General features: G+C 54.4%; 3 protein-coding genes across 5 annotated transcripts in view; 2 read left to right on the top strand and 1 right to left on the bottom strand.

Annotated features, from left to right (window-relative positions):
• The window catches only part of Ankmy1 (ankyrin repeat and MYND domain containing 1), a 52,563-nt gene extending 52,446 nt beyond the window's left edge, over nt 1–117 (bottom strand). The window contains exon 1 of the mRNA XM_052750380.1: nt 40–117. The gene's annotated coding sequence lies outside the window, so the exon portion shown is untranslated. The remainder of the gene's footprint in view (nt 1–39) is intronic.
• A 6,185-nt stretch (nt 118–6,302) lies between these two features.
• On the top strand, nt 6,303–7,961 carry Dusp28 (dual specificity phosphatase 28). The gene is made up of 2 exons (XM_052750385.1): nt 6,303–6,961; nt 7,114–7,961. The coding sequence occupies exons 1-2, from the start codon at nt 6,338–6,340 to the stop codon at nt 7,234–7,236; spliced, it is 747 nt and encodes a 248-aa protein (XP_052606345.1). The 5' UTR covers nt 6,303–6,337; the 3' UTR covers nt 7,237–7,961.
• Nucleotides 7,962–10,761: 2,800 nt separating this feature from the next.
• Nucleotides 10,762–20,896, top strand: Rnpepl1 (arginyl aminopeptidase like 1). Of its 3 annotated transcripts, none has more exons than XM_052750374.1 (11): nt 10,762–11,344; nt 15,103–15,243; nt 15,842–15,993; nt 16,379–16,495; nt 16,722–16,957; nt 17,160–17,273; nt 17,641–17,753; nt 18,027–18,135; nt 18,935–19,165; nt 19,245–19,387; nt 19,886–20,896. In XM_052750374.1, the coding sequence occupies exons 1-11, from the start codon at nt 10,868–10,870 to the stop codon at nt 20,177–20,179; spliced, it is 2,127 nt and encodes a 708-aa protein (XP_052606334.1). In that variant the 5' UTR covers nt 10,762–10,867; the 3' UTR covers nt 20,180–20,896. The 3 variants fall into 3 exon arrangements, with proteins under 3 accessions (XP_052606334.1, XP_052606336.1, XP_052606333.1); XM_052750373.1 differs by having other exon boundaries at nt 10,763–11,380; XM_052750376.1 differs by lacking the exon at nt 17,160–17,273 and having other exon boundaries at nt 10,762–11,380.
• Nucleotides 20,897–22,102: the final 1,206 nt, after the last annotated feature.

Raw genomic sequence — 22,102 nt, 5'->3', positions numbered from 1 at the left:
CCGTCAGGACCACATGGGAATCTAGCCTTGCCCGCTGACCTCCAAGTCACCCTCAGCAGACAAACACTTGGCCTAGACTGAACCAAGCATCTCAGCGTACCAAGCGGTGTAGACCCGCTACAGGAGCGCGTCACGTTGCCCTGGAGACGGCCACGCCCACGGTGTGCTCCCAGCCCCAGCCAATCGGAGCCAGGTTGCGCTGACCCTCCCCCATCCCTCCGCCCCAGACTCGCCCCTGAACAAGCCTCGGCCAATGCACGAACGGAGCTGCGATTACCACGCCTCCTCCTAGCCACCGCCAATCCTGAGCTGGCCACGCTGGCTCCACCACCGCCACGAGCCTTCCTGTGAAAGCTGGCTCGGGGTGTCAGCCCCACACTGCCAGTTAGCTTTTGAGCCAGAAGCGGCCAGCATTCCTAAAGAGAAAGACCCCCTGCGGCCAAGGCTTGATTAAGGCCGTCTGACTGCCAAGCAGTGGTCGTTAGCAAAGCCCTAGACCGCAGCCTGGTCTTGGCAGAGAGGAAGACCTCTAGAAGAGGAGCTTCTAGAACAGGGTTGCAGAGAGGATGCACTGGAGTGCGAATCTAGAGCCACATTGAGGGGCTGGGTACCAATGTGGCCCGGGGCCATGAGTGATGGGAGGAGCTGCAGGTGGGGATGCTGGGCCAAAACACATGATGTGCTGAAATTTTGTTTATATTCCTAAATGTATACATGGACACAAAGATCAAGAAGCTATATTTCCACAGTTTGTCATAAATGTCCACTAGGCACAGTGGCACAAGCCCCTCATCCCAACACTTAGGGGTTGAGGCAGGAAAAATCACTGCAAGTTGGAGGTTAGCCTGGATCACAGAGACCTTGCATCTTCTCAACCCCCGACCCTTCCCAAGTTACTCAAAAAGAATGTTTTCATAATATGCTAACATTCATTAAGAAAACCTAGTAACATTAGCTTTTTAAATTTTGGTGAATCGGTAAACTTAGCAGATTCCACAGATCTGATAGTTGGAAACTGATCTCGGGCCAACTTGCTTTCAGCAAATTAGCGGCTTGCCTTGCCAAAATGGGTAACTGCAAACATGAGGATACTGAGCCAGTGCCGCTGCTGCGGAATCCAGTGAGTCACGGGCTGGGAATGGGGCCTTTTCTACTAAAACTGTTAAAGGCTGAAAGATTAGCAAAGAAAATCACTTGAAATCACATACTAGACCCAAGTTTGATATTTGGAAGTAATGGCGGGAAAAGTGAAATTCTAACGGGACTTGCCCTCTATTGTCTGTAAGGTGATTCTAGATTCTCACAAAACTGGAAGATAGTACTAGGTGCCACTAACGATGCTTACCCATCGCCTGGCCCTAGCTCAAAACTCATCAGAGAAAAGCACATGAATATAAATGACATGTACTAAGTGAAAAATTCCATTGCTTAAGATGTGGTGTGATGTGTGTATGTGCGTGCACGCGTGTGTGTGTGTGTGTGTGTGTGTTTCACTTGTTTTAGCTCTTTGACCTTAAATAACTTAAGATTAACTAAATGATGGGTAAAACGATGTCAGCACATATGAAGCCATACCAAGGCAGGCTTTCTGGGTCCACCCCAGCGTTTCTCATTCCACAAATCCTCAGCAGGCCTGGGAACCAGCACCTGTGGGCAGTTCCCACATGCTGCTGCTGGAATGTGGTCCACACTCAGGACTATTAAGTGGTATGAAGTGCAGGAGGGACCTCAAAATCCAGGCCGAAGGGGGAACATCAGAACAGTTCTAAGTGCATGCTGTCTTGTGTGTTCTCTCAGGGGCTTAAACTTTTTGCCTTCAACCTACAGTAAGAATGTTTAAGACAGCAACACACTATGCCAAGACCCCTTTTATACTATGGAAAAACAAAGTTCAGAAAAGGTTCATAAAGAGTTCATCCACAGAGGAAAGAGATGGCTTAGTGGTTAAGAGCACTGACTGATGAACCGGGTTCAATTCCCAGGCTGTCCTGTGTCCAATCATGCAAGGATGTAAAAAAAAAAAAAAAAAAGAGTTTATCCACTACATACATACACCCAATTATTTAATGGTCTGTAGTCTGTCCTTTTCTCTATTTTTATTGGAAAAAAAATGCTGGTCATGACCTACGAAACTGATTTGTCCACTCACACTAATGGTCAATCAGCACAACTTGCCAGAGTCAGGACTCACCTCCAGGAAAGCCCAGCTTCAAAAAGTATATTCCAGCTACCCAGAGGAGAGAACATCCTGGAGGTAGACAGACTTGGTAAGCAACTCATGAGCTCAGTAGAGCTGAGCATGAGATAGCAGGCCAGAGGCCTTGGAACAACGTCTACTTCAAATTCCCTCTAGGGAGGTACAAGAAGCAACCCCAGAGTAGAACTCCAAGTTTTGTTCCAGTCAGTGCTCCCAGCCCCACTGCCTTTGCCCAAAGCTATCTTTCATGCTGGCCACTGGATAGGACAGAAAAAAAACCCTCCTCATTCCCATTAGCCCAGTCCCATCCCTGGGGCCATGTGTGATGTGTAGGTGGACTTGTCCCGCCAGCCAGCTCCCCAAATAACCACACAGAGACTTGTTATTAATTATAAATGCTCGGCCAATAAGCTTGTTACTAACTAGCTCTTACAACTCAAATTAACCCATATTTCTTATCTACACTCTACCACGTGGCAGTACCTTTTTTCAGCACAGCCTGTTCTTCTTCTGCTTCCTCTGCATCTGGCTGGTGGCCCTGCCCTTCTTCATCCTCATGCTCTCTTTTTGGCACTTTTTGTCCGCAAGCCCCGCCTATCCTCTACCTTCCTAGCTATTGGCCATTTAGCCTTTTATTAAACCGACCAGAAGGCACTTTGGCAAAGACACGTCAGCATAGTGTACAGAAACATTATTTCATCAGTGCTGGTTTGAATAAGAATGGTCCCTATAGCCCAGCATCCATGTGGCAACTCACAGCTGTCTACAACTCCAGTACCAGGGGAGCTGATGCCCTCTCTTAACCTTTGTGGGTACCAGCTACACACATGTTACACAGACACACATGCAGGCAGAACATTCATACACCTGAAGTAAAAAACAAGGGAAAAAGAAATGATCACGTGTTGACTTTGAGGACTATCAAATAAGGATATTCACAGTGGACCCAGTAAGGTGGCCCTGGAGGTAACCAGTGCTTGTCAGAGAAGCCCGACAGCCTGACTGCAGTCCTGTAGCCACGACGGAAGATAACCATTCCTGAAAGTTGACCTCGACCTCCATATGTGAATCTGCACCCATATATCACAAACATAAATATTTTAGAAAGAATGTCCACAGAGATCTGGAAAGAAGCCTTCTACCGAGAAACAAACTATAGTGGCTTGTTGATAGCTCGAAAGGACTTGTATCTACATCATTTACATATGTTGATATTGGTTGTATGATTATATTTGAAATTAAGACCAAGAAATTTCTTTTAGTAACTTAAAAATTAGTAATTCTATATTTGAAATATCTTTTATTACAAAAATTGTATTTTCCAAAACAAAACCTTAACTAAAAAGAGTAATACTGCTTTACATTTATGTAACTTTCTTTTTTTTTTTTTTTTTTTTTTGGTTTTTCAAGACAGGGTTTCTCTGTGTAGCTTTGCGCCTTTCCTGGAACTCACTCTGTAGCTCAGGCTGGCCTTGAACTCACAGAGATCCGCCTGGCTCTGCCTCCCGAGTGCTGGGATTAAAGGCGTTCGCCACCACCGCCCAGCCTATGTAACTTTCTTTAATGTCTTGTCTAAAATAGAAGTTTATTCTTGTGCCTGCAAAAAAAAAGAAAAAAAAAAAAAAAGAATGGTCCCTCTATAGACTCCTATGGGTGAATGCTTGATTGCCAGTTGATGGAACTGTTTGGAAAGGATGAGGAAGTGTGGCCTTGTTGGGGGAGGAGTCACTGGGGATGAGATCTGCTCTTTCAAAAGCCCTCCACACTCCCATCGAACTTGCTCCTCCTCTCCTGTGATTTTTGTCTCAAAATGTAAGCTCTCAGCTACTGTTTTGCCTGCCTGCTCCATGCTCTCCTCCATGATGGCCATGGACTCCTCTATCCTCTGTGACTCTGAGCCCCAAATTAAATGTTTCATTTTGTAAGTTGCCTTGGTCATGGTTTCTTAGCACAGCAATAGAAAAGTAACTAAGGCACCATCACAGGGTGTGAGGCTTCCCTGACACAGGGGAGCATCCGGAGCTTGCTCATGGAGCTGGGGATAGAGGAATGTACACCTGAGTGAGTGACTCCTATAAATTGAAGGAGTAGAATCGATAGAAAATAAAAACTACACTTTGCTAAAGATTACACAAAGCTGATTGGATAACCAGAACACTGAGACTGTGTAGAGAGCTGGAAAGTTACAAATCCAGAGTTAAACGATTGTGGGCTCTCTTTAATCCTAACGACCACTCATTGCCCACATCTGGTTCTCACATTCCTCAAGAACTCGTGAAGCCAGTTCCCCTCTACCAAAGAAACCGTTTTCTTATCACCATCAGAAGGGACAAATGGCTATCTGTGGTTCTTGGTAGTATACCAAAGCTCATGCTGGCCTCTAGGCTCCCTCAGTATCACAAGTACCTGTTAAACATTTCAGAGTCCACGCTGGCATCCTGGCTCTTCTCACACTGCCCCTTACCCCAAACCTCTCCAGCTATGGGCTTCCCTCCCTGCAGCTTCTCATTGTCCTTATAACCCTGCTATTTCCGCTACGCTCCCTCTCTTGTCTTCCTCTCCTGCTCTCCCTCTTTCTCTCCTCTCACAGCCAAGTCCAGCCTGCTGGCCATGTTCAGTCTACTACTTTTCTCTCTCTGCTCTTCCAGATGCCTCTGGCTGTACTCTCCTTCACACCTACAATAAAAACTTTCTGCTGGGCGGTGGTGGCATACGTCTTTAATCCCAGCACTTGGGAAGCACAGGCAGGAAGATCTCTGTGAGTTCAAAGCCAGCCTGGTTTACAGAGCGAGTTCCAGGACAGTCAAGGCTACACAGAGAGACCCTGTTTTGGAAAACCAAACCAAATTAATAAATAAAAATAAAAAATAAAAACCTTCTGCTTAGCCATACCTTGGAGCAGTCATATCCTCAGTTTATAGACTAACAATCTGTGACTATTTGGTAAAACTATTTGGGCTGTATTAACAGATTAGCTTCCTCCAATCCCAAAACTAGGAGATGTCATCAGAGAGTATTTGAAACCTATGCCAGAAACCCCCTTTGCTGTAACCCACTTACCTGATGTTTCCATCAATGTAGCTGAAAAATGCCACCTTTTTGCTCTGCAGCTATAAACGCCAGTGAAACTTTCGACACTGGAACAAGCTATGCGGGGCACTGTCATTGCCAGTCACGGCCACTCACATTTAACTCATTCCCTTTGAGGTTAGATCTGTTTTCTGACCATTGTTTTCCTGTTCATGTAAAGTCAAGTCAGCTTCTTCCTTAGGGGGTCAAGAAACTGAGACAGCTGCTGGTAAGGCCCCCTCTGCCTGGGCTGGCAGGGAGGCTGAACTGGCTGCAGATACTTGACTGACACAAGAGGAGGGCCAGGCTATAGTCATGACCTGGGCGTCATCAACACCTAGTAGCAGGAATGGAGAGAGCAGGCCCATTTTTTTTCTTTTTTGTCAAGATTATTAAAGAAATTATTATTACGGAGGTGGGGTTGTAAGGCGTAATGGAAATGGACTTCTGGTTGAAAATCTTAAGCATGGAAATGAAACCAAAAGTCTTCATTATTGTAACAAAATTGAAACTGAAATTAACTGTCTGGCTGTGAGATGCTGGTGCTTCGAAAGACTATTCCTCAAATTCTGGACAAAAAAAAAATGCGCACGCCTTTAATCCCAGCACTCGGGAGGCAGAGCCAGGCGGATCTCTGTGAGTTCGAGGCCAGCCTGGGCTACCAAGTGAGTTCCAGGAGAGGCGCAAAGCTACACAGAGAAACCCTGTCTCAAAAAACCAAAAAAAAAAAAAAAAAAAAAAAAAAAAAAAGACTCTCAGACACTAAGTACCTCTATTTCTAATTTTAAAAATTCTTTTGTGAGTGCTTGTATATATAAGGGCTCTCATGTGCAGGGCAGAGGAAAACTTGCAAGAGTCGGTTCTCTCCTTCCAACTATGTGGGTCCCAGGAATAGAACTCAGGCCATCAAGCTTGGCAACAGGTGCCTTCAGGCACTGAGCTGTCTCCACAGCCTCATTAAATATTTCTAAATAAGCTTTGGGAAGTCAGAGTACTGACCCAAACAACTTATTATTAAGAGAAAAAAAAAACAACACGAACTCATAGTGGTAGTTTTATTGCATATGAACCATGTTTTACAAAGGAAACGTCGGGAGTGCCAAGGGGCACTTTACTAGAAAGCATTTAACCAAAGGAAATAAAGCTGCCACTGTCGCCCGCTCTGTTCCCTCCAGACCAACACTGCAGGCTCCGCCCACTGTCCATTCGGCCAACGCCGAGCCGAGGCTCCGCCCCCACGACCTGGTGAGGTCGCCACCTAGCGGCCAGAGCAAGGACTCCGCAGCCCGCGGCCCTCCGCTGACCCTAGCTAGGGCCGCTGGGGTCATGGGCACCTCCGAGGTGGCCCCGCCAACGTTCGCGCGCGTCGCCCCCGCGCTCTTCATCGGGAATGCGCGGGCCGCGAGTGCGACGGAGCTGCTGGTGCGCGCGGGCATCACTCTGTGCGTCAACGTCTCCCGCCAGCAGCCCGGGCCGCGCGCACCCGGCGTGGCCGAGCTGCGCGTCCCGGTGTTCGACGACCCGGCCGAAGACCTGCTGACGCACCTGGAGCCCACCTGCGCCGCCATGGAGGCCGCGGTGCGCGACGGCGGCTCCTGCCTCGTGTACTGCAAGAACGGCCGCAGCCGCTCAGCCGCCGTCTGCACCGCCTATCTCATGCGGCACCGCGGCCACAGCCTGGAGCGCGCATTCCAGGTCCGAGCTTCCAGGGGCGGGTCTTCCGGGGCGGGCCCCCCACATAGAGGGAGGCTCTTCCGGGGCGTGCCCCACCCTTCACCCTGGGGCGGGGCCTCTGCGCTCTGGACTGTCGGTCGGGTCCCTCTCATGGTAGCTCTACTTGGTTACAGATGGTGAAGAGCGCTCGCCCGGTAGCCGAGCCCAATCTGGGTTTCTGGGCTCAGCTGCAGAAGTATGAACAGACCCTCCAAGCCCAGGCCCTCCTGCCCCGGGACCCCGCCGATCCCGAGTAAGCTGCATCGTTCAGCTGCTGGGTGGCCAAGCGTGTACACTAAAAGAAGGTGTTCCTTCCCTCCTCTTTTCAACAGGCAACTGGCCTCGGGTGTTGCCCCCTCTTCATGGCAGTACAGGAGTGTCTACTGAGGAGGGGGGACTTCGTTTATTCATCAGGCTTTGGTCAAATCCAAACCAGCGAAGTTTTAGGTAGAGAAAATGCTTAAAGGATTTATAAGAGCCTGGGGAGCCCAAGACAGTTGATAGGAAGTGACAGACCAGAGTCCTGGCTAGCTGTCTCCTCCAACGGAATGCCCGAGTTTGCAGGCAGAACCTTTTCGTGCCTCCTGGACTTCTTTCTGGTCCCTTCTGAGACCTGAGCTTGGTCCTGGGCCCACCATCTTTAGTCTTACAGCTGCTCTGCCATGGGAGGGAGGCATCCGCCCACCACCCATCATCACCTTACTTGACCTGTATCAATACCATTATGCCCTGTGCACCATCCTCCCCAGCCGGCAGGCAGGCCCACCGGTTGCCACCTTGTGTTGCTTGCTCTTCTAGTTCAGACACAGTCACTCTTAGACATCCTGCTTCTTTAAGAGCCCTGGAAATTTAGTCACGATTTAAAGAAGTAATGAAGGAAGAGCAAAGAAAAACCTGGGCTATGTGTGTGAATTACAGATGTGTGGCCACTGGTTAATTTGCAAGTAAATATGAATTAGTGAATAAAATCCCAGAGTTGGTATGTATGGCTTCCCTTCTCCACTTCTCCCTGCTTATGGTCTCTGGGGCCAGAGTAGGCTGTCATCAGACTGCTTCTTGCTCCAGCTTCTTCTTGAAGGTCATGGTCCGTCACCACCCAACAGAATAGCCCCATTTTGCCCCTGAAGAGACTAAAGGGTTTGGTCATATCTGCCTCTATGCAGTGAGACACACTTGGGTCCCCAGGTGGAGGGTTCTCCCTTAGAATGAAGAATGACGCCTTCTCACTTAACAGAACCCCAAGTTGAGGGGGCATGAGGCACACGGCTCATGATCAAGGCATTGGGGTGCTAGTAAGCACCATCTCCCCCACCTGCCCCTGCACTTCTGGTTTCTGGTTGTAACAAACAAGCCCTTCAGTGGTCACTGATTCAAAATGCTCACTACACTTTGTAGGGAACACCCAGCCCTACAGGTGTGGTCAGACTGGCATTGTCCATCCCAGGACTGCTGCACAAGCTGGCTAATCTGACCTCTGAGCTTCCTCCACCGGGTCCCTTATGTTCATCCCTTAAAGGAGCCGGTGCTGCTGTCCCCACTCAACCACTGAGGCTGCCATGGCTTGCAGAGAACAGGGCTCCAGGCCCAGGTGCCCCCCACCCCACCCCCAGTGTGTGTAGCCAATCCCTGTTCACAACACATTCCAAGAGCCCGTCAGGGCAGGGCATACTGCCTAACCTGCTGACAGGCTAGAGTCGAGTCACCTAGAGGCAACAAAGATGCAAGGGACATAATGCCCAGGTCAGGTTGAAGGATATCTGCAGAGTGTATCGGGTACTTTTCATTCCACCCGCTCAGTTCTGGGAGCTATTCGACTGTAGCTTTGGCCTGGCCCAGCTCTCAAACTTCTGCCCCAGGACTACAGGACCACCCCCCACCCCCACCCCCACCCCCACTTTTCTTCTGGGGCTGGGGATGTAACACTGACTGTAGCCACAAGGGGGCACTCGAGTAGCTTATCCGTGTTAGGGGGACAGGTTCTTTGGCTCCACCATGCAAAATGTCCTGTTAGTCTTGCAAGAACTGTGTTAGGTCCTTATGTAAATATGGGGTGGAGGCACACCCACCCCACGTGTAGAAGGAGAAGCCCCACATCACCCCTTCTGTTTGCAAAAGGGAGTATCACCAGAACAGGATGGATACAACCCCAACTTCTGGGGGTACAATTTGAGACACTGGGATGGGAGAACCCTACAATCTACATCAAGAAGGACAAACGGAACCCAGGCCTACAGGACAGTGCAATTGAATTGGGAATGCCTTCTTAGACAATCTGGTGGACAGGCCACTGGACACCAGAAAGCAGCAATAACCTTAACTCCAGGTCTCTTCACTCATTTTATTTATTTTTATTCATTATTTTATTCATTCATTCATTCATTCATTCATTTATTTATTTATTTATTAGGTTTTTTTAGAGACAGGGTTTCTCTGTGTAGCTTTGCACCTTTCCTGGAACTCGCTTTGGAGACCAGGCTGGCCTTGAACTCACTGAGATCTGCCTGCCTCTGCCTCCCGAGTGCTGGGATTAAAGGCTTGCGCCACCACCTAGGCTCACAACCAAACATATTTTTATTTTTTAAGACAGGATCTCAGTAACGCAAGTTGGCCTCCCACAGTCCAGATACAGCCAAGGATGACTGTGAACTGATGCTTTTGTTTCCCAACTGCTGGAATGCCAAGTGCTTTCCAAGCCCGGTCTTCCTCCCTCCCTCTAATCCTTGCCTCTGGATGATGGCATGAGCCTTGGAGTTCTTCCCGAGTCTGAAATGGGGAGGGATCCCACGTACTGCCAGCTAAGAGATCACATGAGACCTGAGAGGAAACCATGTTTCAGTGTTTGGGCTGCACCAGTGGCCTGTTCTCCACTTAGCTGTGCCTCTCACTGGCGGGAGGAAGGCAAGACCACTTGGGGAGACTGGATCCAGACAGCTGAGCACTCCCCAGAAGTGACACCGCAGCATGCCATCATCAAAGCAGGAGACAAAAGTGTGTCTCTCCTGAATATTCCCCTAGCCCTAAAAGACCCTCTCCCTCAGAATCTGTGCCTGCCTCCTGCTGATGAATAGCAGGACACCTCTGTCCCCACCCTGTGTTGGTCCTCGTACTGGACAGCTCAACCTTTGAGCAGCCTTGCTGCGCTAGCCTAAAATGCGCCTGCAGCCCTTACATTGGAGCTGTGAGATAGAACCGTGTTCAACAGCGTAGCTCCACTTCGCACACACCTGGACAACAAAAAAGCCGACCCTAAAACATGGCCAGGGCACCTGACAGCTTCTCATTATGCCTAATTTGAATCTAAATGGCCACACCTGTCTGGGCTAAGTCCCTGACAGCCTTGCGTCTCCCCGAGCCGCTTCGCACCCACATGGCCACTGCCCAGGCCAAGTGGAGGACTCACGGGGGAATCGCGTCGGGGAACCACAAGAATCATTCTCGGAGTAAGAGAAGCGACGGCCGAGGTGCCGCCGGCGTCCCTGGGAAAGCGACGGTCCCGTCTCCCAGGCGGTCCTCCGAGCCGGAACGAGTGCAGAGCGCAGGCTGAGGACGCGCAGCCTCGCCGGGTGTCCGGCCCCGCGCTCCGCTCCGCTCCGGCGCTCGCGCCGCTCCGGCGCACAGGCCCGGCGGGGCCGTACACAGCGCCCCCGGCGGCGGCCGAGCCCAGCCCGAGCGGGGCGGCGCACGGCGCGGGGCCGGGCCGGGCGGCTCCCGGCGCGACTTCCTGTTGTGCCCGCGCCCCGCCGCCGCCGCCGCCACCGCCACCACCACCACTACCACCGCCACCGCCGCCGCCGCCGCCGCCGCCGCCGCCGCCGCCCGGGGTCCCTCGCCCACTACCCGCGGCCTGCAGCGGCCGCCGCCCATGGATTTCACTTAGCGCCGGTGGCCATGGCGGCACAGTGCTGCTGCCGCAAGGCGCCCGGTGCCGAAGCCGCGCCCGCTCGCCCGCCGCCCGAGCCGCCGCCCGCCCTGGACGTGGCCTCGGCCTCCAGCGCGCAGCTCTTCCGCCTCCGCCACCTGCAGCTGGGCCTGGAGCTGCGGCCTGAGGCGCGCGAGCTGGCCGGCTGCCTGGTGCTGGAGCTGTGCGCGCTGCGGCCCGCGCCCCGCGCGCTCGTGCTCGACGCGCACCCGGCCCTGCGCCTGCACTCGGTCTCGTTCCGCCGCGCCCCTGCCGCCTCCGAGTCCCCCTGCACCTTCGCCTTCCCTGTCCCCGGCTTGGGGCCCCCGCTGCCCGCCTTCGCCGATGCGCCTGGCGCCGAGTCCGCCGGCTGCCCTCTGGCCTTCAGGTTGGACCCGTTCACCGACTATGGCTCCTCGCTGACCGTCACGCTGCCTCCCGAGCTGCAGGCGCACCAGCCCTTCCAGGTCATCCTGCGCTACACCTCGACCGATGCCCCCGCAGTGAGTCCCGCCCGGGTGGGCGCCAGGTCTGTGGGTGGTCAGGGGCTCTGCAGGCACCCTTCGCTTTACTGCTGGGTCAGGTGATGTTAATCTGCACCCTGCTTCTGGAAAACCTACAGAAAGCAAGGAGGAGCCTGGCCCAAGAGTCCCCAGATGCCCACGGTAATACCCAGATGATGCCTGCAAGTTCTTGGGACCTTTGAGTGTAGCCCCAGGCCCAGGCCTGGTGGACAGTGGAGATACTCAATAGCATGTTTCTTGTCTGGGGGAGACTTCCCGTCAGGGGTTATGCCCCTATCTGGATACAAGAGCAGCTTCTGGTGGGCCCCTGCTAAGCCAGCTGTAAGAGTCAGCATTGAGAGATGTTCTGGGAGTGCATGATACAGAAGGGCCAACTTATGACCTGGACCTTCAGATGGCTTGAGGACACCCGGTTCTGTTCTCTGGAGGTGGAATGAGAGACAGTGGGTGGCAGAGAGGCAGGCCTTGTAGCCTGTGATGCCTGGGCTTTGGGCTCCCTGAGCTGGATTGTGACATGCTGGGGCAGGTGTGCCCCACCTCCCAGTAGACACACAGGGCTCTGCTGAGGCTTTCTGTACCGGCGCCCACCATCCCACGGGCCCTGATGGAAAGGGCTAGTGCCGTGGCAGCACAGCCAATGGGTTTGCAGGATGGAGCAGGACCTTTGACTCCAGAAGCATGATGCCTCCCTCCAGCTCCCCAGGTAGTAGTAGCGTGCTCATGTGACATCTACCATGGATACATAGCACACAGACAGCTCTGCAGGGCCCTTGGAAAGTCCATCTGCCACTGCCTGGGGAGCCACAAAGGAGCAAGGTGACTTCTGGGCAGAAAGAGACCAGATGGGATTTACATCTGTGGGCTTCCCGCACCCTTCTCAAGAGTCTTGATTGGGACTTGCCACCTCTTCCCAGAGTCCCTGCCATGTGCTGGCAACTGGTCTGCAGGGCTCAGCCCTCAGCCTGCTGGGCAGGGCCTCTGCAGGTACTAGATGCCAGGTGAAAACTGAGGGGCGAGCTGCTTCCTGGCTTCCACCTGTGAATATGTACTCTGTGTGCTTGTGTGGCCCACTGACAGCCGAGTGGTGGGAATAGAGCCCTCACTGGGCTGCAATAGACAAGGCCAGTGGACACGGGTGGCCTGATGTATGCGGCTGTGGTGGCTCCAGACAGGGAAGAGCTGCATGGTCCTCACGGACTGGGTAGCTCCAGAGCAACAGAGTTGACCCACACCCGTGGAAGCAGATTGGCCCCTAACCTCAGGCACCTACTGTTTGTTGCATTGGAGCATGGAGCAGCTCAGGGCTTACATCCCTGTCAGCCCTGTGCCTAGTGAGGATGTAGCAGGAGCCATCTAGGTTTCCCAGGAAGCGGGCTCCAACTCCAGGGGCGGCAGATTGGAGGTGCTGCGGATTTTAGGGCTCCTCTGCTCCCCAGCCGTTCATCTCCACCCCAGCAAGAACAGCTTTTTTCCTGCCCTATAGTATCTGAAGTTGGTTGACCCATTCCTTATCTACCAGATTATCAGCTGCTGTGCCCTGGAGGCTCCAACCTCTGGGGTGGGGCCCAGTCCAGCTCATCCCTCTAAGGTAGTATCTATCGCTGGTGTCTGGAAAAGGCAGCCTGCCCACTGGAGCCATAGGGTAGGAGGTAGGCAGAGCCCGAGAGTTCAATGGACAAGGAGTGGGAAGTGCTGCCCCTGAAGGGTAACTGGTGTAAGAGAAGGTAGAGATTGAAGAGCATTTGGGAGTCTGTCCTCCAAAAGTGGATCAGGAACCCACTGGCAACAGGATCCACTGCAGGGACAGTCTCCTATTTAGGTCCCTGGGTCCCAGGCCTCTGGAGGCTACATTCTGGAACCAGCTCCCCAGCAGAAAAAAAAGATACATCTGCAGACTTGCTGTGAGGAGAAGACAGTGACGGGCCAGTCAAAAAGACTTTGGAAGAGGTCCCTGAATGCTGGTAGAGGCCCGACCAGATCTACATGGCAAGCATCCCACTCACATCTGTGACCTATTGGCAGGCAGCTCCTGGGTGTGGAGTCTGTGCGGCAGGCATCTGATCTAGATCTGTTGGGGCAGGAATCTTTTCCAGGTCTGGGGTCTGTGAATTAGGCATACCCCCAGGTCCGTGAAGCAAGGCATTACTCCCCAGGTCTTGGGACTTTGGAAAAGGTGTGGGGCGTTTTACCCACCAACCCCACAGTTCCCCAGAGTTTTCTTGAGTTCGAGCAGCAGGAAATATTAGATAGAAGGATTTAGATTGCGGAGATAAACAGAAAATAAAGGATAGCCTGGAGAGGGCCTGGAACTTTTCCAATGGGCCCCGACTGTCTCTGCCCCAGGGTATTTATAGAGACGCCAAGGGGTGGAGCAAAAGACCTCCTCCCCCAGCACAGCCAAGTGCAGACCATCTCAGGCACCTGCACTCAGGCCCGTGGTCCTAATCGTCCTCTCTATGCAGACCTGCTGGGTAAAGCCATGAGGAACCTGAAAACGGGCTCCCACAGAAAGGCACATCTAGGGTCGATATGAAGACAGCACCCCACATCCTAGGGTCTCTAGCATAGTTTCCACTGCCACCGCCCCCAGTCTGGGGTCTGTGGGCAAGCATTTACCTCCTTCCCCAGTTCTAGAGTCTGTAGACAGGCAGTGCCCCAGTTCTGGGGTCTCTGGGCACAGGCATTCCCACACAGCTCTGGGCTCTGAAAGCAGACATTTCTCTCTGGGTCTGGAATCTGTTGGATGGATGGCTCCCCCACACACAAGGTCTGTGGAAGAAGCAGCCCCACCACCATCCCTCACCTGGGGTCTGGGAGGTGTCGGTCCTGCTGAGTCCGGACTCTGTTCCCCATGATAGTCAGCCTTGACTGCACACTCATAGAGAAGTGTTGGGGGTGTTTCCTGTCTATGATTCCTGAGAGGACCCATATGCCCTTGATCACCAAAATGAAAAATTCACTTTGTTTCAACATTCCTGTTGTCCTAGCAGAGGGTGGTGTGGGGGCAGACATTGCTTTGTAGCTGGAGCTCCTTAGTGGGGGCGGGGCCTGGTCTGGACATCTGAAGATTCAGAATGTCTCAACAGCCATGGCTGGAAGGAGGTTGGCTAGACCAGCGACCTTGGCCCTGAGAGGGCAGGCGGAGGGGACAGCGGTTACTGGGATTGCTCGCTGCTGCAGCCCCTCCCTTCTGGGCGCTGGCCTCGGAGACCCTCCCTTTAACTGTCCCGTCATCCCAGAGCTGCATGTCTAGCCCCACAGGTTGGCCAGCACTGGGGCTGACTCCCTCTGTGCCAATATAAGGAAGACCTCGTTTCCCATGCTTCCCTGCTCCTAAGATCAGATTAGCCACCAGCCTATGGGAATTTGAACCCATGTGTTCTGACCGTCCCTTAGTTTCCCTTTGGAAGTTCGGCTAATACCATGGTGGGAGTTTTCCTCTTTTCCCCCCGGGCAGTGCTGGGAGATGTCGTGGGCCAGCTCCAGACATGTGGCCTCCTGTCTGGAACAAGGCCGGTTGGTGTCTGGCATGCACAAACTGGATTGACAGTACCTGCCGGGGGAGGGGAGTGTGCCAGGTGTGCAGGCTGAAGACTGCAGGGGCAGTTGTGGGCCCTTCCCAGCACCCGTTGTCCCCAGGCTCCAGACCTAGAGCCCTGGACCAGGTGGCAGCGTCTGCTTATGTTTCCCCTTGCCCACAGATCTGGTGGCTGGACCCAGAGCTGACCTATGGCAATGCCAAGCCTTTCGTCTTCACCCAGGGCCACTCTGTGTGCAACCGCTCCTTCTTCCCATGCTTCGACACGCCCGCCGTCAAGTGTACCTACTCAGCCGTCGTCAAGGTCAGGATCGCGGCTGGCGTTGTTTCTGCCCGCTTTGGGTACTGTAAGAGGCTAGCGCGTACAGCAAGCAGATGAGTTCCGGCCCACCTCCTCGGACTCTTCCTGCCTGCCTAGACTAGGATCCCAGCCACTAAAGGTCATTGTCTTAGTGGGACAGTCATGTAGAGAAGCCAAAGACAGGCCTTAGGGAGGCCGGGAGCAGGGACCAGGGTGCAGCACCAATGAGGACATACCTGATAATTGGGTTCCAGGACCTCTAAATCCGCAGGAACCTGAAGGGGTTTCTTGAGTTATAGCCAAAGCATAGTTGGCAGCCTCCAACTGGAGCAGATTTGGGGTTCCAGTGTGTGGTCCTCTGAAGGGGACATAGTTCCTTGACCCAACCTGTGAGGCTATCTGATAAGGATTTGAGGGCTTTCTCATGGACATGGAGTTCCCCGACCTGGGTTGTGGTAGTCTGTTCTGGGGGTGTGGAGGGCTCCCTGATAGGGCCATAAGGTTCCCTGTCACAGATAAGGGGTCCTCTGAAGTATGGTTCCCTTTCCTGGGAGGTGGTTGTGTCCTGTAGGCTACCAATCCTCAGCCTAGCCCATTGCAGGCCCCATTAGGGGTACAGGTGCTGATGAGTGCGACACAGAGCGTGTACATGGAGGAGGAGGGCGTCTACCACTTCCACATGGAGCACCCTGTACCTGCCTACCTCGTGGCCCTTGTGGCCGGAGACCTCAAGCCAGCAGACATTGGGCCCAGGTAAGGCACCCTCTGCACCCTGCTGCACTGTTCTGGACAGCTGGGACTCAGGTAGAGCCCAGAGCCCATGCACATGACTACCATGCCCCTTCACCCACTGCCTTCAAACATACAACTAATTGATCTATCCAGTGCCTTGCCTAGCAGTCTGTCGTCACTCCCAGGGCTACAACACAACCAGCTGTACCCTCCCGTCCTTACCCATTCCTTCAGTTCGTTGACAAAAGGATCTGAATAGACCTTGGGTTTATTATGCAGTTCCCCTACCTGTTATGGGAAGGACCACATCCAGGGACCAGGGCCAGACAAGGCATAGGGGGGATCCAGTGGGGTATGTAAGGTCCAGGCTTTTCAGCCTCAGCCCACCTTCTCTGCCTTGTGACAGGAGCCGTGTGTGGGCTGAGCCATGCCTCCTGCCCACAGCTACCAGCAAGCTGTCGGGCGTTGTGGAACAGTGGCTGAGTGCCGCAGAGCGATTATACGGGCCATACATGTGGGGCAGGTATGTCCTGTCCCTGGTTTTCCTGCTGGTTTCACTCTTTCCCCTTAGAGGAAGAAGTAGGCCTAGACTGGGAGCTCCTTGTCTGAGCCTGGGCTCCCTGGCCTCTGTCTCCTGGGAAGGAGGTGCTCATGTGGGGCTGGGCTGCCATCCCAGGCAGAAAGTATAGCTGTGGGCTTGAGTCTCGGTCAGAACCCTTCCATTCCTCACCCTGCACCCACGGGCACAGATACGACATCGTTTTCCTGCCGCCCTCCTTCCCCATCGTGGCCATGGAGAATCCGTGCCTCACCTTCATCATCTCCTCCATCCTCGAGAGTGATGAGTTCCTGGTGATTGATGTCATCCACGAGGTGGCCCACAGCTGGTTCGGCAACGCTGTCACCAACGCCACTTGGGAGGAGATGTGGCTGAGTGAGGGCCTGGCCACCTATGCACAGCGCCGCATCACCACAGAGACCTATGGTATTGTCTGGGGCAGCCGCGGCAAGGGTGGAGCAGCCTTGGGCCCGCTTAGGCACCAATTGCAAGGGGCGCAGAGCCCTGCCTAGCCTCCGGCCTGACAGCGTCTAACAGTCTCTGGGGTGGCGGGGAGAGAGTGAAAACCCTGCTGTAGATGCTCCCGCCCCCCTGACTTCCACCTTTTCTCTACTCTGGCTTCACTCAGGGGCTGCCTTCACCTGCCTAGAGACAGCCTTCCGCCTGGACGCCCTGCATAGGCAGATGCGGCTTCTTGGGGAGGATAGTCCAGTTAGCAAGTTGCAGGTCAAGCTAGAACCAGGTACTCTCTACTCCAGGCTCACTCCTGGGAACCCATGCATACCATCCCCAGGCCCTCCTTTCCTGCTCTTCACTTGCCCTGCTGGGGCTCCTCTGCCTCACCATGCCTAATTGCCTTCCAAGGCCAGGCTGGGTGTCCTTAGCCCCAGGGAAAACTTCTCAGGTGCCCTTGGATTGCCACAACCCCATAGGGTCTGAGCACTGGTTGCCATGGGACAGAGCAAGCTCCGTCGCTGTATACCCAGGACATTGGTACTTATATGAGGGACTGTGCACTTAACCACTCCTCGGTTCTAGACTCCTGCCCCAGCCCCACCTTGCAGGACACAGGTATCAGGTGGCATCCCAGACAAGGTGTTTCCCTGCAGGAGTGAATCCCAGCCACCTGATGAACCTGTTCACCTATGAGAAGGGCTACTGCTTCGTCTACTACCTGTCCCAGCTCTGTGGAGATCCCCAGCGCTTTGACGACTTTCTTCGAGTAAGCACATGGGCCCTACCACCTCCTGTCCCAAACTTCTTCCAGCCAGCGGACTTGTCCCTTCTCTGGGAAGAAGGGACATGGGGACTGGATTGGGACCTGGCCTCCTGAGGCACTGTCCCCTCCTTCTCCTACCCTTTCAGCAGGGCCTGTGGGCCACCTGGATTGTGATGCACATCTTTAGAAGATGTCCCAGTGTGCCAGCCCTGCTCTGCCAGAGCTAAACATCCCCAGCCTTCCATACCTGCTAAGGCCATGCCCCTCATCTCACAGGCCTATGTGGAGAAATACAAATTCACCAGTGTGGTGGCCCAGGACCTGCTGGGTTCCTTCTTGAGCTTCTTTCCCGAACTGAAGGAGCAGAGCGTGGACTGCCGGGCAGGTGAGGCCAACTACCCTTCTGCAGGCCTAAGGGCCAGGAACAAGATGGCAGCCATGACTGGAGGGAAGCTTGTCAACCCCTACCACACAGTGTAGGCTCTAGGTCAGGATACCGTGAGAGTAAAGAGGAGTCTAAAGGACCATGGCAAGGGGAAGGGGACAGAGACGTCCTGGAAGAGGTGACCCTGAGGCTAAGCAGGCCAAGCTAAGCAGCCAGTAGGAAAAGGCCATGGAAAGAGCATGCAAAGTTCTTAGAGGAGGATCAGCAAGGTGGTGGGATTGGCCCTGGGACTAGCTGACCCTGCTTGGGCATAGTAGGGGTCTTCTAGGGCCTGATAGCTTGAGAACCAAGGGAGACACTGGAGGAGCTGGATATCCAGAGAAAACTAAAGTTTGTTAGAGGATTTCAAGGTTTAGGAATGGTGACCCTAAGTTTGGAAGGTATATAAGTACACTGTGGGATTGGTAAGGGTCCTCAGAGTCCGTGTGCTGTACTGAAGAGTACAGTACAGAGCCTGCTTGGCCTTGGTGCTGGGTACAGGACAGCCATGTAGAAGGCAGAAATCCTCTGGTGACCAAGCCAAGCTTCCCGGCCTCCCGTGTCCTTCATGGGAGCCCCCTCCAGTGGCTCCGAGGGGAAGGCACAAACTTCTGGAGAACTCTCATATTCTTTGAGGGCTCTGGGTCCTAGAAGAGACCACCTCCTCAGGGACACCCTCTGGGCTTGGAGTCTCCCTGGCAGGCTGCTCCAGTGGCCCCTCCTAGCCCAGGCAGGGACTCCAGGCCTGGTCTTCCTGCAGGGCTGGAGTTCGAGCGCTGGCTCAATGCCACAGGCCCACCACTGGCTGAGCCAGACCTGTCTCAGGGGTCCAGCCTAACCCGGCCTGTAGAGACCCTCTTCCAGCTGTGGACTGCAGAACCCCTGGAGCAAGCAGCAGCTTCCGCCAGTGCCATTGACATCTCCAAGTGGAGGACCTTCCAGACAGCACTCTTCCTGGACCGGCTGCTAGATGGATCCCCTTTGCCCCAGGGTGGGTCCCACAGTCAATAGGGTAGCCTGGGAAAGGGATGTGGCTCCACCCTAGCCCTGACCTGCCCACTGCCCCACAGAGGTGGTGATGAGCCTGTCCAAATGCTACTCATCCCTGCTGGACTCCATGAATGCTGAGATCCGCATCCGCTGGCTGCAGATCGTCGTCCGCAATGACTACTATCCTGATCTACACAGGGTCCGCCGCTTCCTGGAGAGCCAGGTGCAGCTACATGCCTGGGGCATGACGGGGGTCAGGGGGGCATCTCACCCCATCAGATCTCCACTCCGGCAGGCCAGGCATGTTCTGGAGAGGGGACTGGAAGCCATCAGACCCAGAGTGAAAGTAGAGAGGTCACAATAGAGGTGAGGTGGGAGAAGGATGCAGAACTAGTTCAGAGTGGCCTGAACTCCAGCACAGGGAAAAGTCGGGTACCAGAGTCCAGGGCTCTCCACTGGCATCAGCCTTGAACTAGCTGCACTTGAGGCCTGTCGGTATCACCTTCCATGTCTGGGTGCAGGGGCCATCCAAGCTTCTCGGGCAGATGCCAACATCCCCATCCCTTGCCCAGTCAGGGAGAGGTGAGGGTGAACCTGATGAGGGCATGGTAGCATGTGAGTCCAGGCCCAAGTCCTCCTGAGCAGCTGGGGCACATCTGGACTGGGTGGTGGAAGGCGCACAGGGGGCCTGCCGGTGTGAGCAGGTGCTTGCTTTCCACAGATGTCGCGCATGTACACCATCCCCCTGTACGAGGACCTCTGCACCGGTGCCCTCAAGTCCTTCGCACTAGAGGTCTTCTACCAGACACAGGGCCGGCTGCATCCCAACTTGCGCAGAACCATCCAGCAGATCCTGTCCCAGGGGCTGGGCCCCAGTGCTGAGGCCAGTGCAGAGACCAGCACAGAGCTGGGCGGTGCTGAGGCCGACACGAACCCAGACTCGCCAGCCCTGCTGCTTGGGGACGAGGCCCCCAGTAGCACTCTCTCTCTCAGGGACGTCAACGTGTCTGCCTAGCCTTGGTGACTGACCCTCGACCTCTCAGACACCACGATTGTGCCTTTTGTGGTCTGGGCCGCCATGACTGCGCCTTGGCTCTGGCCACGAGCTCTGCCCAGGACCATAAGCCCCTCCGGTTGGCTCCAGGCCAGGGGCGTGGGGAAAGGGTCTTGTGTCCACTGAGGCCTATGGACGAGGGCCCACCCTGCCCCTGCTCTCTTGCACTGCAGGCCCCAGGGCTGGCCACTACCCACCATGCCTCCTGTCCCAACACTGACAGCCATGCCTCACCCTGGAAGCCAGCATCTGCTCAACACTGCCCTGGGGACAGTGACCCCAGCAGTCCCACAGCAACAACCACAATGTGCCTTACACATGCCAGAGGCCCAGGATGCGTGGTCCTGGAAGTGTGCTTTCCTGCAGAGCCTGTGTCTGGCCCCTGGGCTAGACTTGTTTGAGGGACAGGACAGAGGGACAAGGACACGGGCATTCCATCAGTGTAGGGGCAGGGGACCGAAGGAGAGGATGGACCTGTCAAGCAGGCCTCAGTCTCCGCACCTGGAGTCCAGGCCACAGAGGTACAGGGAGTGGCCTGTCCTTGTGGCTACCTGGGTATCATTGGTGCTCTCCGTGCCTGCCTGCTGGCAGAGGCACTAGGCTGTGGGCTTCAGCCTGGGACCACTGCAGCGGGAATCATGGTGACTGCCCCATTAAATCTCCACTCTGCAGACCTGACCTCCCTTCCTGTTTATCACTACCCTGTCTCTTGCACCTACCCAGCTCCCAGGGGTAGGGCTGGAAGAGCTGAGGGCCGGTCACAGGAGTCATGGTCATAGCCTGTCCCAGTAGATAAACATCAAGAAAGAGGAGGGAACCTACCTCAGAGACCGAGACGGGGGCAGTAGGTGGCCCCTTGTTCTTCTCAGCTCCTCGCTCAGAGCTTGCCTGAGCATGACTTCTTCAGGACCCTAAAGAGGCTGTTTGTCACCCTCATTCTGGACTTCACCTCTGTGACTCTGACCACACCTCTGCCTCGTAGCACTGGGGCACCCAGACCTCCACAACCGAAGGGCAAGGGAGGTGTGAGTGACGGGGATTCATTGGCAATGCCGAGACTGAACTCTAGCGTGGCAAGCTGTGGCGTTAGAGATCTCCTGACAAAGGGGAGCTCCGCGTTCACAGGGTGTCAAGGGGAGCCACTCCTCATGGTTTCTCAAAGACAAGCTGGTGGCAGGGCCACCGCTGGGAACTTTGGCAGTGTGCTGTGGCATGTCTTTGGTCCCAGCCCATTGCCAGACCCAGTCACAGCCAACTCCATACGTGGTCCCAGGAAAAGGTGAAATGACTAATGAAGCCTCCACCCACTATCCAGTGACCCCCAGTCACAAAATGTCCCATTCCCCTTCCTTCCTTCTCAGGGATCCCCTCAGCAGAGGCAGGCAGTGACCTCTAGTCATACACCACAAACGAGTCTCCTTTGGCAGTTTATGTGCAGGGTGCCTACCACGGCACTGCCTGAGGCTCTGTCACAACCAGCAGGGGGCGCAGGGGACCACCGCAGTGACTGCCGCCTCACAGAAGAGAGGTGTTGCTGTTCCCACTGCTGTGACAGATCTGGGGAAACAAAGAACAATTTGCTGTGGCTGTTTTTTTCAGGCCTTAGTGGCAGGGAAGGAATGGTGGCAGGAGAAGCTTGTCAGTGGCAGTGGGGACTTGTTGAGATTCCTCAGTACGACATAGCAGAGACAGTCCTGAGCTACAGGCAAATAGAACAGGAAGGCCAGCCCCTGGGGACCCGTTTCCACCAGCCCGGCCCTATCTCCTAAAGGTTCCAGAGCCTCCAAAATAGCACCATAAACTGATGGCCAGGTGTTCCAGATCTGAGCCTGGATTGCGGGCAGGGGGCACTTTCAGATTTAAAACATAATGGGGGGCTGGGGG

The sequence above is a fragment of the Peromyscus californicus genome, unplaced genomic scaffold (genome assembly GCF_007827085.1).
Source record: "Peromyscus californicus insignis strain IS unplaced genomic scaffold, ASM782708v3 Scaffold_21__1_contigs__length_65335640, whole genome shotgun sequence".
NCBI classification, from domain to species: domain Eukaryota; kingdom Metazoa; phylum Chordata; class Mammalia; order Rodentia; family Cricetidae; genus Peromyscus; species Peromyscus californicus.
Note: the sequence above shows the minus strand (reverse complement) of the source record. Positions and strands in the feature narration are given on the sequence as shown.